The following is an 18,711-nucleotide window of genomic DNA, read 5'->3' on the forward strand; positions in this document are numbered from 1 at the left end:
TGTGTTTGCGTGTGATCAAGGGTGTATTCATTCAACCGATTCTGTTGAAAAACATTTCTTAAGCGTTAGCATAAGGAACGAAATGGGGATAAACATACCTAAATTTGTCCAATAGAAACTCTCGTTTGCAAATGTTGGACTAATGATTACACTCTAGATCAGCTAGATGCAGGCAAGAGTGCAAGGTGGTATTGAATGTGTCACTGTCTGTCACCTTCATTACTCAAATTGTTTCTCTCGACCTGTGCACCTACGTTGTAAAATTTCATTCATAGGGTAGGTTTGGAGCAACCTCATGATGGGTATAGGGAAAATGTGAGTATCATGTAGTAACCTAAACCTATCGAACAGCACCGATCCACACAATTAACATATTATTTTACCCGTTGGTCAAAATATGCGTTTTTGATTGGACAACCTACCTTAAGTAAATTGAAATTGTGTACCATTGTTTACTTAATTATATAGCTCACAATAAGACCTGTATAAATGTAGCATCAGTCAGCTTGTTCGTTTATTTGACTAATTTCAAATGTTCTATTGTAATGAAATCCAAAGAAGTTTATAGCAGGATTTCACAATAATATTCTCCGAATGTCAGTATGAAGGTTTGCGCTCAGACTAGAATGAAGTGGCTGGTACGTAGGAGAAAAAACATCTATAGAGTTCAAAAGGTAGTCGCACTTTAAAACCATGAAAAGGAATAACATTTACATTTACATTACATTTAAGTCATTTAGCAGACGCTCTTATCCAGAGCGACTTACAAAATGGTGCATTCACCTTATGATATCCAGTGGAACAACCACTTTACAATAGTGCATCTAAATCTTTTAAGGGGGGGGGGGGGGGGGGGGGTTAGAAGGATTACTTTATCCTATTCCTTAAAGAGGTGGGGTTTCAGGTGTCTCCGGAAGGTGGTGATTGACTCCGCTGTCCTGGCGTCGTGAGGGAGCTTGTTCCACCATTGGGGTGCCAGAGCAGCAAACAGTTTTGACTGGGCTGAGCGGGAACTGTGCTTCCTCAGAGGTAGGGGGGCCAGCAGGCCAGTGGTGGATGAACGCAGTGCCCTTGTTTGGGTGTAGGGCCTGATCAGAGCCTGAAGGTATGGAGGTGCCGTTCCCTTCACAGCTCCGTAGGCAATCACCATGGTCTTGTAGCGGATGCGAGCTTCAACTGGAAGCCAGTGGAGAGAGCGAAGGAGCGGGGTGACGTGAGAGAACTTGGGAAGGTTGAACACCAGACGGGCTGCGGCGTTCTGGATGAGTTGTAGGGGTTTAATGGCACAGGCAGGGAGCCCAGCCAACAGCGAGTTGCAGTAATCCAGACGGGAGATGACAAGTGCCTGGATTAGGACCTGCGCCGCTTCCTGTGTGAGGCAGGGTCGTACTCTGCGAATGTTGTAGAGCATGAACCTACAGGATCGGGTCACCGGCTTGATGTTAGTGGAGAACGACAGGGTGTTGTCCAGGATCACGCCAAGGTTCTTAGCACTCTGGGAGGAGGACACAAGGGAGTTGTCAACCGTGATGGCGAGATCATGGAAGGGGCAGTCCTTCCCCGGGACTATAATAATAACCCAACGAGGCCGAGATGCAAGATAATATACTTAATTAGTATTAAAGGACATTTATGCCACGTTTAAACCTCATTCGTTATCTCCAGCACCTAACCAACGTCTACAATATGTGAAAATAGCAAATTTCTATGATCTGTGGTTCAAAAGATAAGGAGGTCCTAAAAGAATACTTCTCTGTGACATCACAGGGTAGGATTAAAAGTATTTTAGTTTTTTTTAAACAGTGATTTTCAAAACCTGCAACAAGTTTCTATCCAGAGGCAGGGTGTTTTCTTGCTCTCCACGTCACCGTGAATCTCATTGTGTTTGAAAAAACATTTTCAAAAACAGTGATTTAACTTTTGATGATGTCATCGGGTAGAACCTTTTTAACTAAAGGCTGAAACGTATGCTCCTTGTTTTGTTTTTACAGCACCTTGCACTTTCACCCTCTTGTATTCTTTCCTGCAATAATCTCCCCATTTTTTTCTTTCTAGTCCATCCAGCAGATCATCCAGCCTCCAGTCCAGGACGCCTGTGAATTTCTGATTTGTCACCTGCTGAAAGACATGGATCAGCTGACCAAAGCCCTGGGGAAGGGAACTGATGACACGGTCACCACTGTCCACCTGATAGTCAGATCCATTCTGGAACCACCAATGACCAATCAATGTAAGGACGTTCATTTCAAAGGGAATTGTTTGAGTTTGGCAGGTACTCGCACTCAAGCTATAAAAAGGGAAAAAAAACCAAGAAGGCCCGAGATGTAAAATATACTTTATTTAATTCCATGCTGGAAAGAATACACAAAGTGCCATTGTAAAGTTAAAAAAATTGCTTTATTTTTATATTTTAGTATATATTTTGTTCCTTTTTATGGCTTAAGTGCGAGTACCTGCTGAACTCTGCTGTTTACAATTATGAAAGCTAAAAATGCTTGGAGACTGTATAGCACACCAGTAGCCCCATCATTGACTAGTTGTGTCTTTGTTTCTAGTGCCGGCTGGCAATGATCCCCAACTCTCAACTAAAGAGGCCAGAAATACCTGGGAGACAACTGTTGCTACTGACATCATCACTCCTCAGTTGAAGGTGAATCCTTTTGGATATTATTTTCAGTTGGCTAGTACTGTACAGCGTGATTAAAGATATTCTATTCCAGCTTTGACAAGAACAATGACAACCATTTGTGTGTGTCATCACAGAACCTTGACCAGCAGCTGAGGGAGGTGAACGCCACCATCAGAGACGACTCCCGTGCCTCCTCTAACTTCGTCATGAGGGTGACATTTGGGGACGAGTGTCCGTTGTCTTCCCTGCCTCAGGGCTCCCAGGTCCACTGTTCAGGGGTTTGGAGCTGCAGAGAGAGGGTGTCCCTACTCAGCCTCACCCACATCGTAGAACAGAATGACGGAAAGGACAAGCTGCCATTACTCTGGAGGTTCCTACAGAAGGTAAACAGTCATGAAGTGTGTTTGGGTTTTTCGTAAACGCTCTGTAAGTATGTATACTGTAACTATGTATTAGTTACGGCACTTTGAGATATCAGCTGATGTGAGAAGGGCTATATAAATACATTTGATTTGATTTATTATTATGAAATATGTGCTCTTTCTTGCTATTGTATGTGGTAAAATGTCAACAGCATATTTGAATGGTTTCTTTGTGATTCTGGGACATTTTTAAAGCACAAGATTGGCTGCTTTATTCATTTGGTGATTTAACAGGAGGCGGAGTTCCGGCTGGTCAAGTTCCTTCCAGATATCCTGGCCCTACAGAAGAGTCTGGTGAAAAAGTTCCAGAACTCATCAGACCTGATGGATAACTCCATCAGAGAGTTCATCCAAAGACAGTCAGGTAACTGCATCATAACAATCCATCCTTGGTACTATGCAACATAGTTACCAGCTGAGTTATTGACGATTTGCCCAATTTCATATAGATTTCCTTATTAAAAACAGAATTTTTAAATATTTTTTATTCTCAATAAATGTTTATCTTCTAACAGGACCAATGAGAGTGTGGTACGAGAAGCGAGTCCAGATATTCCTGAACACATGGAACCTGCTCAGAGTATCTGTAGCCACCAGTGAGTTACCCTGTCCTCTATAAAACATGGCAGGTTGCCCTTACGACCAGAATGAATAGTCAAAAACAAAAATCTACTGTTTAGTGTGTGGTTTTGACAGCTCCTGTCTGTGAATCATGAACGTTGTCATTGTGTGTGTGTGTGCAGATGAGATAAAGATCCCAGAGGACTTCTGGAAGGAGGATTTGGACCTGGACGGTGACCTCCAGTACCTCCTGCCGCGGCGCCAGGGTCCAGGCTTGTGTTCCACGGCTCTGCTAAGCCACCTGGTGGCCCTTCACAATGAGCTGGTGCACTTGGTGGACCGCCACACTGGGGAAGACACCAGGTACACTAATGAAGAATGATAGTTCCACAGAAAGCTTTCTTAAAGAGACATTTTTAAATGGCCATCTACTGTTATAATCTCCACCGGGCACAGCCAGAAGAGGACTGGCCACCCCTCAGAGCCTGCTTCCTCTCTAGGTTTCTTCCTAGGTTCCCGCCTTTCTAGGGAGTTTTTCCCCTAGCCACCGTGCTTCTACATCTGCATTGTTTGCTGTCAGGGGTTTTAGGCTGAGTTTCTGTATAAGCACTTTGTGACATCTGCTGATGTAAAAAGGGCTTTATAAATACATTTGATTTCAATTAGATATTTTATTCAAAACGATATGTTAGGATTTTGTATCATCACCACAGTTTTTTCTCTGTACTGAAAAGTGCTTAATATTGAAAAATTGTGGGATTGTATTAACAGTGGACTAATTAATGATCAAAATATGGGAAGCAATTAATAAAGCAATGCACAGTATAAAATACATCGATTAAAGCCTGTTACTTTCTGACTCAACAGCTACAAGGTGAGCCTGTCAGAGCTGACAGAGCTGCATGTGATCCGCTATGAGCTGGAGAAGGACCTGTTGCCCCTGGTGCTGTCTAACTGCCAGTACAGCCTGGAGCGTGGCAAGGAGACCCTGTCTGAGTACGACCTGCCCAAGATCCAGCAGCAGGTCCTAACCCGCTTCCTGCAGGGCAAGCCTCTCATCACACTGACTGTGAGTCCAGAGCCTGGTTCCATTTCAGTCCCTAGTCACTTTCCATAGTTTCTACCCTTTCATTGTGTTCACAGATCTGAGTGGAATATTGGACTATTGTTGAAGGTAATATGGCACTCACTGACTGAACCAATGTGTTGACTTTCAGGGAATCCCCACTCTGGTCACCAGACACGAGAGAGATTATGACATCATTTTCAAAATGGTGAAAGGAAACGTGTCTCAGGCAAGTCGTTCTTCATCATCAAACTTGTTTTTGTTTATACTCTGAATATGGCATTCACTCCACTTTACAAAAAATATTAAAATGTTGTGATGTTGTTTCTTCTAGGAGCATCTGCCGTCCCTGACCCTCACAGCCCTGTCCAGGGATCTGCAGTCGTACAGTGAGGTGTGTGAAGCTCTGAAGGCTGTGGAGCTGGCTCTGGGCTTCCTGTCCATGACTGGGGGAGATTCCCAGATGCCCCTGGTCTGCTACCTGGAGGACATGCTGAAGATGGGCGAGCAGACGGACCCTCACATCTTAAAGGTGATACAGCCCCGCCCCACCATTTATGATATTACATGAAACACATGACTTGGTTGGTCAATATCAACTTAAACTGAGACTCGGCAACACGATGTTGTCACGAACAGCACTGCAGACATTGAGATGAACGTGACGCAATAGCTCTCTCACACACAGTCACACAGAGAGTATCTATGCATGTACACGGCTGTGCTGTTCACGCTGCTACAACGTGAACCAAAACAGCAGAGGTTTAGCCTCACACTTCAACGCTCTTAGTTGTTTAGAACTCTGCTGTTTTTAATTTGGTGCATCGCTAATTCTACCTTAAATGCAAGTGGTGAATTGTTTTCAATGTTCGTAATGTGTGTTCTATGCGGTCCCATTTCTGTAGGCTCTGGGCAGGTGCAGTCTGAAGCACTGTGTCGCTCTGTGGCAGCTCCTGTCTTCCCTCAAATCAGAGAACATGCTGAAGAGTCTGAAGAGGGTAAGACACGTTCAGACCAACCAACGAGATACAGAACATGACACAGTCATCCACAAAACAACGTGACTGTGTCAATTGTGTGAGCTCTTCTGAGAGAGGGTTCAATGTTTTTTTAAATTCAAACGTATTACATTGTAACATTTTAAGTTAGTATTTGCACAGCTGAGAGAGTTTCCCCCCTCTCTCCTCTTCAAGGACCCTTTCTCTGGGGTGTCTGCAGAGTACCAGCAGCCTCTGGAGGAGGAACAGAAGAGGCTGCTCCAGGGATTCATCTCCAAGGGTCACGTTGACTCCTGGCTGCTGGAGATGCACGAGTTCCTCCTGCTGAATCTGGGGAAACCACATGTCTCAGGCACCTACAAACCAGACTGGAGGTGAGGTCAAATGGCAACCATGGAGGAACTCTGGGTCAAATCATAGGTTCCAAACCATGCAACGATATTCACTCATTCTAACTTTTTAAAGGGATAGTTCACTTTTCTAGTTTGGCTTGTTTTGTGGCAAAAAAAATTTTCGAGTATGTAGCAATCATTGAAATAAGAATGAACAGAATGGGCTTGGAAGTTAACCCCTGGCAATAGATTGGTAAACTCATGGGTACACTTGCAATGGCTGCCTGGTATTGTGATGCCTGGTAATGTTCTATCAAATGATGCTAACTGATATGGCTCATGCAATGGAATGTATTTTTTGTAATTTAAGCAATAAGGCACAAGTAGCAGTGCTGTATCATGAATACAGTCACGGGTAAATGGCGGCATTCGACCCGACGCGATAAATACAATTTATTTATAAAGCCCTTCTTACATCAGCTGATATCTCAATGTGCTGTACAGAAACCCAGCCTAAAACAGCAAACAATGCAGGTGTAGAAGCACGGTGGCTAGGAAAAACTCCCTAGAAAGGCCAAATCCTAGGAAGAAACCTAGAGAGGAACCAGGCTATGAGGGGTGGCCAGTCCTCTTCTGGCTGTGCCGGGTGGAGATTATAACAGAACATGGCCAAGATGTTCAAATGTTCATAGATGACCAGCATTGTCTAATAATAATAATCACAGTGGTTGTCGAGGGTGCAACAGGTCAGCACGTCAGGAGTAAATGTCAGTTGGCTTTTCATAGCCGCTCCTGCTGTCTCTAGAGAGTTGAAAACAGCAGGTCTGGGACAGGTAGCACGTCCGGTGAACAGGTCAGGGTTCCATAGCCGCAGGTAGAGCAGCAGCACGGCCAGGAGGACTGGGGACAGGAAGGAGTCATCAGGCCAGGTAGTCCTGAGGCATGGTCCTAGGGGAGAGAGATTAAATACTCATACAAAACCATAGTTACACATCAATTAAAAACACAACTCCAAATCTTCCTCCACAGTAACTAAACACAATAGACTCTGAATACCCCACATACTCAAACAGATCAATATTGTTGACCAGTTTATAATAGGCAAACTCAACCCTCAGTCTCGCTGCCAGCATTCCCACCACATCCACAGACTCCTGTCCCCGAATACTGTTCTTTCGGGTCTTCCATATCGCTAATTTAGCTGTCCCTGACACAAAATTAAGCAACACAACTACACCCCTTTGACTAAACCTGTACGTTTGCCCAAATATAAACTGTTGTGAAGAGAAAATCTCTCCCAGAGCTGAGAACCAACTAGTGATCAGGTCAATCATCCTGACCAACCTGAGACACTGTAAGAACTGATGTGCCAGAGTTTAAGACTCAGAATGGACACCCCTCCCCAACAGTAGGATCCAGGTTTACCAGATGCATATTGGTGGCTATGGCTCCATGTATTATCCTCCATTGGAGGTCAGCTGTCCTCTTTTCAACAGGCAGTTTGTATAATGATCGCCAACAGCATTTTGGGGATGCACCTGGACCAAACACACCCGCCCACCTCATCGATTGTACCCCTTCAAGGGAAGAGGCATGGGACACCTTTACACATACTCTGTACATGGCCTTCTTTCCCACCTCCTTGAACTCCCCCAGCTCCGGGGTGTCGAAGGAAAGCAGCATCCCCACGTCCTCCACGAATGCCCCCGCCGCAGCACTAACAATCAGTGCAGGGAACACATAATCCAGACCCTCCTTCCACCGATCAGAATTGGAAGTGTCAGTCACATACTGCAGATGAAGTACTGGCAAGGAGTCACAGACCTCAGCGACGACCTTCCTCAGTAGGCGAGATGACCGGATCCCCGCTCTTTCTCCCAGCTCCTCCAACGATCTGCTCCGCATCAGATGACCCAGCTTGGTACACCCCACACCTAACAGGCATGAACGTAGGCTGGCTGAACCCAGAGCATGAGACTGGATGGCAGTGTTGTGAAAAAGAGGCTCTTCAAAAAGCCACATCCCTGGTAGTGTGCCGGCCTTACGGGACTTGACAAGAACTCTCCAAGCCTGCATAACAGACTCATAAAATGGAGTCAGGCCAGACAAAACACCCCCCTCCAGCTTTAAGAGGAAAAGGTGCTTGTCTAATCCCAAACAGCCCGCTCTCCTCATCACTGTGTAGGCTGTGTCGACCCAGCTAGAACCGTCACTGTACAACAGTCTCTGGGCTGCTTGAAGCCGGAAAGCCATGATCCTAGAGGAAATGTCCACCAGGCCTTGCTCACCCTCGTGTAGTGGCAGGTACAGGGCTGCAGCTTTTATCCAGTGTTGTCCCGACCAGAAGAAATTGACAAGGGTCCTCTGAAGCTCTTGTATCAGACCCCCCGATGGCTGTAAAATCATTAGTCTGTGCCACAGGGTAGAGGCAGCAAGATTATTAGCTACCAGTACCCTTCCCCTATAAGACAGCTGAGGCAGCACCCATTTCCATCTTGACAGTCTGGCACACACTTTCTCCACTACACCCTCCCAGTTCTTATTCTGAAAGACATCGGAGCCTAGAAAAAACCCCAAAGTCTTCATCCCATCTCTGCCCCACTGAAGCCCCCCTGGTAACCGTGGAGCGGACCCCATCTGACCCCCCCCCCCCCTGGTAACCGTGGAGTGGACCCTATCTGAAGCCCCCCTGGTAACCGTGGAGCAGACCCTATCTGAAGCTGACAGCGCTTCACTCTTTCCCCAATTGACTCTAGCTGAGGAGACCCTCTCATACACCTTTAAAGCGTTTGAGAGAACCTTAACATCCTCAGCCCCTGTAATAAAAACTGTCACGTCATCTGCATATGCAGACAGTGCTATCGTGGGACCCTTCATTACACCTGGCACAGAGAAACCAGTAAGCCTCGCTCTTAAAAAACAAAGCATTGGTTCAATTGACTATATAACTGCCCTGAAATTGGGCATCCCTGCCTGATGCCCCTTTGGACAGGGATGGGGCAGCTCAAACCATCCCCACCTTCACCATACACGAGGCCCCAGCATACAGTAAACTCATCCAAGACAAAAAAACATCCCCAAACCCAAAGGCTTTCATTGTTTTAAACAAGTACTGGTGGTCCACACGATCAAAAGCCTTCTCCTGATCCAAAGAAAGTAAACCCACATTTACAAATGTCTAAAACATCTCTTATTAAAAATATGTTGTCAACAATAGAGCGGTCAGGTACACAGTAAGACTGGTCCTTGTGGACCAACAATCCCAGATACTCTTTCAACCTGTTTGAGAGACATTTAGATACCATTTTATATTCTGCGCACAGCAAAGCAACAGGTCTCCAATTTTTTATGAGAGCCAAATACCCCTTTTTTGGCAACAGTGAAAGCACCGCACGTTGACAGGATACAGGAAGAGAACCCTCATGAAAAGATTCACACACCACTTCATAAAAACCCTCCCCAATAGACCCCCAAAAGTGCTTATAAAACTCAGATGGTATGCCAGGGGCTCGGCCTGATGAGAGCTGTGTAACTGCTGTGGACAGCTCTTGCAGAGTAATGTCAGAGTCCAATGCGACTCTCTGCTCAGGTCCCATTTGAGGAAGACCGTGTAGCAACTGTTCAGTACACAGAGAGTCACAATCCTCCGCCTTATAGAGGACAAAGTAGAAATCCACGGCATGTTGACGCATTTCACTGTGATCCGTGGTCACCTTCCCATCAGGGAGACAAAGGCAAACCATCTGTTTACGTTGCAGTGTCGACTGTCCTAGGTTAAAAAAGAAAGCGCTAGGAGCATCCATATCCTTGAGGGAAGCGAAACGAGACCTAATCAAGGCACCCTTCACTCTTTCATGCAGAAACGACCTCAGTTCATGTCTCTTGTCCTGTAAGTTCATGACTAATCCAGGATCGTTCTGAGTCAGCAACTTCAATTCAATAGATTTGATGTCCTGTTCAAGGGCCCTGATAGTCTCTTTAACTTCAATACGAGACAGAGCAGTATACTGTTGACAAAACAATCGTATTTGGGCCTTCCCAACCTCCCACCATTGTCTCAAGGACTCAAAATTCCCTTTTGTAACCCTCCATTTTTCCCAATTCAACAAAAACCTTTCACAAAACATGACACCATGTAACAATTTAACATTAAAATACCATTAACTTCTCAGGGCTACGTAGGACGCTACCGTCCCACCTGCGGGACACACTATTCAACAGCCAGTGAAATAGCATGGCGCGAAATACAAAACAGCAAAAATCTCATTTCATTTTCTCAAACAATCAACTATTTTACACCATTTTAAAAGATAGGACTCTCGTTAATCTAACCACATTGTCCGATTTCAAAAAAGCTTTATGGCGAAAACATAAAATTTGATTATGTTAGGACATAAACGTCACAAGAAAAACCATACAGCCATTTTCCAAGCAAGGACATGCATCACAAAAACCAAAAGTACAGCTAAAATATTCACTAACCTTTGATCTTCATCAGATGGCACTCATAGGACTTCATGTTATACAATACATGTATGTTTTGTTCGATAAAGTTCATATTTATATCCAAAAACAGCATTTTACATTGGCACGTGATGTTCAGAAAATGTATTCCCACCAAAACCGCCGGTGAATGTGCACATCAATTTACAAAAATACTCATAAAGGTTGATAAAATGTACAACAGTTATTGAAAGAATTATAGATACACTACTCATTGACGCAACCGCTTTGTCAGATTTCAAAATAACTTTACGGAGAAAGCACATTGTTCAATATTCTGAGTACATAGCTCAGCCATCGAAGCAAGCTATACAGCTACCCGCCAAGTTCTGGCATCAACAAAACTCTGAATTAGTATTATAAATATTATCTTCTCGTAAATCAGGACACGAAAAGTCAAAATGTTCCATTACCGGTCGTAGAAACATGTCAAACGTTGTTTACAATCAATCCTTAGGGTCTTTTTAAGATAAAATGTCGCTAATATTCCAACCGGACAATAGTGTATTCATTCCAGGAGAAAAAGAAGGAATGGTGCGCTCGCGGGCTCACGTATACCCAAGCCCTTTGTCCATAGGCAGTCCACTCATTGACTGAGCTACTATTCTCTGCCCAGTAACAGGAGGAGGAAACAGGTTTCTAAAGGCTGTTGACTGCCAATGGAAGCCTTAGGAAGTGCAACGTGACCCCACAGACATTGTAGTTTCGATAGGGATTCAAAAATTCAATTCTCAGATTTCCCACTTCCTGGTTGGATTTTTCTCAGGTTTTTGCCTGCCATATGAGTTCTGTTATACTCACAGACATCATTCAAACAGTTTTAGAAACTTCAGAGTGTTTTATATCCAAATCTACTAATAATATGCAAATATTTGACTCTGGGCATGCTTTTCATCCGAAAATGAAAATACTGCCCCCTATACCTTAAAGTTAAGATGATGACCTTCGTGGACAGGTTGTGAATATCAACAGTAACAATATGGTGATCAGAGAAACCCACAGGAGTAATATCACACCTTCCAACCCTACTACAGTAGTGATCAGATACATACAACCTGTCTAACCTTCCAACCCTACTACAGTAGTGATATTACCCCCATAAGTGTCACAGGACTCGTCTCAAGGTAACCCATACAAACAAATGGAAGTAGTTTTGTGCCGACAAAAATAAGGAGTTAAATATGTGTCCAAAAATGTTTTAGAATTCCTGAGCTTTCTTATATATCCTAGATATAGGGCAGACACTTCAAAACCTTAGTCCAAATAGGAATGTCTTTTTTTTTTTACATTTATGAATGTGTTATTCAATGCATTTCTATGGACTATAGTAGTAAAGGCCAAATTCTATATTTGATTTTAAAAAATGTACTTTGATTTTTTTTTTTATACCTAAATGATCCATGGTATGACCGCCCCAACTGCTTGGACTTCTAGAGGTTAACTCCCGTTGTACCAAACTAACTGCTAGGCAGGAAGTTGATAAATACAGGAGATGATTGGGACAGCAACATGAACAAGATATTTTTATGGAGGCGCAATGATCACTTTCAGATGGAACAGTTAGCAGGCATAGGTATGTTTGTGACGGCCAATACAGCACGGCTTGGAGCTGCTCGTCCACTCAGCATCCAGGATCCAAACGACCAGTTTTTGTCAGTTGAGTTGACTCAATAAATCACAGAACAGATTGAAGGGTACACTCAAAATGGCTCCCAGTCCACCCATTATGCCATCATTGACTTAAAAGGAGACGCCCTTTCTGTTCATTCTTATTTCAAATTTCTATGGTAGCAATGCTAGTAGAAACAGCTTGCATCTGTTAGCACAAAGACACCAGCTAAATGACTTTTTTTATTTTGAAGGAAGCTACAGCACCCTGGCAAAGTTGAAAATAAGTTAAAACTTCCAAAAATTTACTTTCACTCATTTTCTAAAAAAGGGGAAATGTATCATTATTTTGTGCATGTATGCATTAGTCTAATAAATGGGCCTAAGCCCTAAACAATATAGTGCTTTTCAACTGTTCGCTGCCCGCACCCGCCCGCCCGACAACTGTGGACGGTTCTGACCTAGAATACGTGGACAACTACAAATACCTAGGTGTCTGGCTAGACTGTAAACTCTCCTTCCAGACTCACATCAAACATCTCCAATCCAAAATCAAATCTAGAATCAGCTTTCTATTTCGCAACAAAGCCTCCTTCACTCACGCCACCAAACTTACCCTAGTAAAACTGACTATCCTACTGATCCTCGACTTCGGCGATGTCATCTACAAAATAGCTTCCAATACTCTACTCAGCAAATTGGATGTAGTCTATCACAGTGCCATTCGTTTTGTTACCAAAGCCCCTTACACCACCCACCACTGCGACCTGTACGCTCTAGTCGGCTGGCCCTCGCTACATATTCGTCGCCAGACCCACTGGCTCCAGGTCATCTATAAGTCTATTCTAGGTAAAGCTCTGCCTTATCTCAGCTCACCGGTCACGATAACAACACTCACCCATAGCACACGTTCCAGCAGGTATATCTCACTGGTCATCCCCAAAGCCAACACCCCCTTTGGCCTCCTTTCCATCCAGTTCTCTGCTGCCAGTGACTGTAACGAATTGCAAAATCGCTGAAGCTGGAGACTTACATTTCCCTCACTAACTTTAAACATCAGCTATCTGAGCAGCTAACCGATCGCTGCAGCTGTACATAGCCCATCTGTAAATAGCCCACCCAATATACCTACCTCATCCCTATATTGTTTTATTTACTTTGCTGCTCTTTTGCACACCAGTATCACTACTTATACACCTTCATCTGCTCATCTATCACTCCAGTGTTAATCTGCTAAATTGTAATTACTCAGCTACTCTGGCCTATTTATTGCCTTACCTCCTCATGCCATTTGCACACACTGTATATAGACTTTCTTTTTTTCTATTGTGTTATTGACTGTACGCTTGTTTATTCCATGTTTAACTCTGTGTTTCTGTCGCACTGCTTTGCTCTATCTTGGCCAGGTCGCAGTTGTAAATGAGAACTTGTTCTCTACTAGCTTACCTGGTTAAATAAAGGTGAAATAAAAAAATAGTCTGAGGTCTGAAATCACAAGCCTTTTCCTCTCTCATTCTACCTTGTTAGTGTCAAAGAGACGTTGGCTGGATACATGGACCGCAAAGAAGTAGAAGTCCTGCCTGACGTGGAGGCCTCCTTCCCAGACGACATACTCCTCTCACAGATTGTAGAGACCTGGAAATTTACTGTGACTTCCCAACAGGAATGGATGATGTAATTGATCAACTGTCCATTTGAATGTAAATGGCTACTATAAACAATAGATAAATCAGGGAAATGTTAGAATAGATAACAGGAGTAGCCTCTCATAAACACGATTTGTTATTAGCCTTTAAGTGATAGTACAGTATGTGCCCCACTGACACTCCAGATGTAGGCAGAGCATATTTAAATGGTAAATATGAAGAATCATGCCTTCCTCCATGCAAAAAACTGCTTTGAATGTGATTTTTTTTTCCCCCCCCCCCGACTGTTAAAAGTAATAGTTTTTACTGAATCTTTTTTTATGTTCATTTTTGGGGGAAATATAGTTTACTTTGAGATTCTATTCAAACTTTTCTATTATTTTTTATTATACTTTTATGTTACGCTCTCCTTTTTACCATGTTTTAAAAAAATAGGTTTAGCAATCTTCAGACTGTTGTTATTTGGCGTTTCTTCCAAGATAATATATCTTGACACCATTGACTTTAGATCAGTGGGCGCTATGGGTCCACTTTTGTCTAATTTGCAGCCTTGATAGTGAAATGCATGACATTAGAATCTGGTTGAGAATTCAGTATAGCCCTCATCTCCAAGAAAAGATTACTTTAGTTTTTTGTTCTAATTGAATATGAGTAGATTCTTTGCTTTGTCTTAAATCATTTGTCCAATCATGACATCCTGAAATAAAGGGGCTGGAGCCATCATCGCACTTTGAGATGACATTATAGCATGGCTGTCCTTCACTGTTTTCCGCCACAAATGATGTGCAGTATCCTGCTAATATCAGAGAGAAAGCAATTCTAAAACTTGGTTAAAATGTTGAGTGCAAATGATTATCATTTTGTTTTTAAAAGGATAAGTTCATCAAATTTATGTTTGGGTCAAAATCAAGTTAATCTTAACTGAATGAACATTTACCCTTTTAATGTAGTCAGTCCAGTTTAGATTATAAAAGCATATCATGGATTCATTCATCCAAAACACAATCAAGATTTCTTTCACTTTAGGACCTAATTAATTTATTTCAATTAACTGATTTCCATTTAATTTGAACTTGATAAAATGGAACGGCTCTTCCATGGCCTGCACACTCAGACATGTCACCCATTTAGCATGTTTGGGATGCTCTGGATTGACGTGTACGAGTGTTCCAGTTCCCGCCAATATCCAGTAACTTAGGACAGCAATTGAAGACGAGTGGGACAATATTCCACAGGCCACGATCAACTCTATACGAAGGAGATGTTACACTGCATGAAGAAAATGGTGGTCACACAATATACAGACTGGTTTTCTGATCCACGCCCCTACCTTTTTTAAAAGGTATCCGTGACCAACAGATGCATATCTGTAGTCCCAGTCATGTGAAATCCATAGATTAGGGCCTAATGCATTTATTTCAATGAATTGATTTCCTTATATGAACTGTAACTCGGTAAAATCTTCGAAATTGTTGCATGTGATTAAATATACTGAACAAAAATATAATCTATGGCTTTCACATGACTGGGAATAAAGATATGTAACTGTTGGTCACAGATACCTTAAAAAAAAGGTAGGGGCGTGGATCAGAAAACCAGTCAGTATCAGATGTGACCACCATTTGCCTCATGCAGCGTGACACACAACCCACTGCAGTCAGGTCAAAACCCTGGTGAGGACGATGAGCGTCCCTGAGACAGTTTGTGTAGAAATTCTACGGTTGTTCAAACCTACAGTTTCATCAGCTGTCGGCGTGGCTGGTCTCAGACGATCCCCCAGGTGAAGTCGTCGGATGTGGAGGTCCTGGGCTGGCGTGGTTAAACGTGGTCTGCGGTTGTGCAGCCGATTACACATACTGCCAAATTCTCTAAAACAATGTTGGTGGCTTATGGAAGAGAAATTAACATTAAATTATTTGGCAACACCTCTGGTTGACATTCCTGCAGTCAACATGCCAATTGCACAAAACTTGAGTCATCTGTGGCATTGTAACAAAACTGCACATTTTAGAGTGGCCTTTTGTCCCCAATACAAGGTGCACCTCTAATGATCATGCTATTTAATCAGCTTCTTAATATGCTACCTACACCTGTCAGGTGGATGGATTATCTTGGCAAAAGGAGAAATGCTCACTAACAGGGATGTAAACAAATTTGTGCTCAAAATTTGAGATAAATAAGATGTACGTATAGAACATTTGTGGGATCTTTTATTTCAGCTCATGAAACATGGGACCAATACTTCACGTTGCGTTTATATTTTTGTTCAGTATATAATTGTCATGTTCACACTGCAAACATTTTTTTTTTTTTACAACAGAGCAAAATACAAAATGTACACATTACATAACACATTAGATAACCCTACAGTGAGAGTTTGAGCGACAATAACAAGGCTGTCTTGGCTGATTATTGATAATATTCCAGATGTCCAACGGCACACACCAACAACAAAAAACAACAGACACAACTATGTCTATATATGCATTGCACTGTGGTGGCATAAATATGGATAGCTTTTGGCGTTCATGAACATTGCTGGAGAAGTGTTCACCAATATTTGTATTACTTTTATAGCTCTGAATATTTTTTTTTGCATTTGATGATTACAAGCAGCACTGAGGTACATATGTGATGCAGACCTGCCAACCTTAATTTCTAGGAGTACCACTTCAGCGCAGCGGTAGCACCCCCATGCGACACCCGTGATTGTTTTGCAGAAGACTGCCTCAGTAGGAATGGTATGCTACAGACTTATGGGTACTTGGTAATTAGCTGCTCTTCAGTAGCTAACTAGAAATATGTTTCAAAAATGTACAATCATGCTCTCCCTAGGATTTTCTGACAATGTGGTGCTGCTGTAGGTCTAAGGTTGGGTAGAGAGGAAGTCCGGGAGGAGGCAGTCAACTTCCCCCTCAAGAAGTTGGCTACCAATGGCCACTTCCTGTAACTTAAGAGTCTTAAATTATATCAAACAATGTACCCAACACAGTTTGATCCTAAATGAAATGGCGGTGGTGTCAACGAGCTTACATTTTTGTAGGTAAATATTTAGGAGTCTGAATATTCTAATTAATAGGTAAGAATGTAAGAGTCTGAATATTCTAATTAATAGGTAAGAATGTAAGAGTCTGAATATTCTAATTAATAGGTGGTGTTCATGTGGATAGTCTTGTGAAAATATAAAACTGGCTTAAAATTTTGTTTGGGTAGAAAATTCTGAATAATTAAATTACTGAATGCAAGGTAGTAGTTTAGCTTGCTGCAGGCTATTTGAAATACAAAACAACTGAACTAGGCTTATATGAATGTGTCACACGTCCATCCCTGACCTAATCCATCAGGTTACATATCTAGCATTTACAGTGTCTAAAGGAACTAGACACCCCTTGAATTTTTCCACATTTTCTTACAGCCTGAATTTAAAATGGATTACATTGAGTGTGTCAATGGCCTACACCCCCCCCCAATAGACATTTTCACAAATTAATAAAAAGCTGAAATGTCTTGAGTCAAGTATTCAACCCTTTTATGGCAAGCCTGAATAAATCCAGGAGGAAAAATGTGCTTAACAAGTAGCATGGACTGACTATGTGCAATAATAGTCTTTAACATGATTTTTGAATGACCACCTACCTCATCTCTACCCCAACACATACAGATGATTGTAAGGTCCCTCAATCAAGCAGTGAATTTCACACAGATTCAACCACAAAGACCAAGGAGATTTTCCAAAGCCTCAAAGATGGGAACCTATTGGCAGATGTGTAATAGAAAAAAATAAATAAACGCAGCCATTGATTATCCCTTTGTGCATGGTGAAGATATTATTTACACATTGGATGGTGTATCAATACACCCAGTCACTACAAAGACACAGGCGTCCTTCCTAACTCAGTTGCCGGGGAGGAAGGAAACCCACTCAGGGATTTCACCATGAGGCCAATGGTGACATAGTTTAATGGGTGTGAAACTAATTGACAGAGTGAAAAGGAAGCCTGTACCGAATACAAATATCGCAAAACATGCATCCTGTTTGCAATAAGGCACTGAAGTAAACCTGGACAAAAAAAATGTGGCAAAGAAATTGACTTTGTCTTGAATACAAAGCGCTATGTTTGGGGCAAATCTAACACATCACTAAGTACAACTCTTCATATTTTCAAGCATGGTGGTGGCTGCATCATGTTACGGCTATGCTCGTCATCGTCAAGACGTGGGAGTTTATGATAAAAATAAATGGAATAGAGCTAAGCACAGGCAAAATCCTAGCGGGAAAACCTGGTTCTGTCTGAGAGTGGGAAGCACCGAGACTTATCCATAAGGACTCACAGCTGTAATCGCTGCCAAAGGTGATTCTAACATGTTTTGACTCAGGGGTGTGAATACATACCGTAATTTAGATATTTCTGTATTTCATTTGCAAACATTTCAAAAAATAAATAAAATGTAAAAAAAAAAATTCGGCAAAGCATGAAGTCTACGAAACTTAATGCATCGTAACAGATTCTAGTTTTGGGAATATAACTTTTTTGAGATCAGATGTTTCATCGATGAGAAAAATTTGCCCGATTGTCGGCCCCGTTTGACCTAGTTCCATCTTCTCCCACTAACGCAACTGGACTTCGGCTCACTACCATATTTGGTGGTGAGAAAACATTCTAAAAACAGATGTTTCAGCTTTATAGCCCGTGACATGTCTGGGTTTCCCCTTCTGTCTGTGCTACGACTACGGGAGGGGGCTCAGCTCCAACTTCAAACGGTTGAGTCAAAAAACAAATTGTGCCAACCAACTAGAAGCATAATGTTTTGCATATTTTAGGGTTGTTTTTCAAACCAGCGTACTTTTACCTCAGATTGCGTGCAGGTTGGCAGGTCTCAGTGATGCATAACTTTGTTCCCCCCCCCCCCCCAGTGTGTACAGTACGCAGTGTGTGTGTATGCAG

The 18,711-nt window shown here is 42.6% G+C and overlaps 1 protein-coding gene across 1 annotated transcript in view; it reads left to right on the forward strand.

The window, feature by feature from the left end:
* The window catches only part of LOC100380659 (E3 ubiquitin-protein ligase rnf213-alpha), a 62,879-nt gene extending 48,368 nt beyond the window's left edge, over nucleotides 1-14,511 (forward strand). The window contains exons 56-67 of the mRNA XM_082973248.1: nucleotides 2,056-2,230; nucleotides 2,556-2,650; nucleotides 2,764-3,012; nucleotides 3,286-3,415; nucleotides 3,567-3,647; nucleotides 3,795-3,975; nucleotides 4,480-4,681; nucleotides 4,830-4,907; nucleotides 5,013-5,210; nucleotides 5,584-5,676; nucleotides 5,872-6,050; nucleotides 13,647-14,511. Of these exons, the coding sequence (XP_082829374.1) occupies nucleotides 2,056-2,230; nucleotides 2,556-2,650; nucleotides 2,764-3,012; nucleotides 3,286-3,415; nucleotides 3,567-3,647; nucleotides 3,795-3,975; nucleotides 4,480-4,681; nucleotides 4,830-4,907; nucleotides 5,013-5,210; nucleotides 5,584-5,676; nucleotides 5,872-6,050; nucleotides 13,647-13,797 (1,812 nt within the window). The 3' untranslated portion in view covers nucleotides 13,798-14,511. The remainder of the gene's footprint in view (nucleotides 1-2,055; nucleotides 2,231-2,555; nucleotides 2,651-2,763; nucleotides 3,013-3,285; nucleotides 3,416-3,566; nucleotides 3,648-3,794; nucleotides 3,976-4,479; nucleotides 4,682-4,829; nucleotides 4,908-5,012; nucleotides 5,211-5,583; nucleotides 5,677-5,871; nucleotides 6,051-13,646) is intronic.
* Nucleotides 14,512-18,711: the final 4,200 nt, after the last annotated feature.

The sequence above is a fragment of the Salmo salar genome, chromosome 03, assembly GCF_965601325.2.
Source record: "Salmo salar chromosome 03, fSalSal1, whole genome shotgun sequence".
Taxonomy (NCBI): domain Eukaryota; kingdom Metazoa; phylum Chordata; class Actinopteri; order Salmoniformes; family Salmonidae; genus Salmo; species Salmo salar.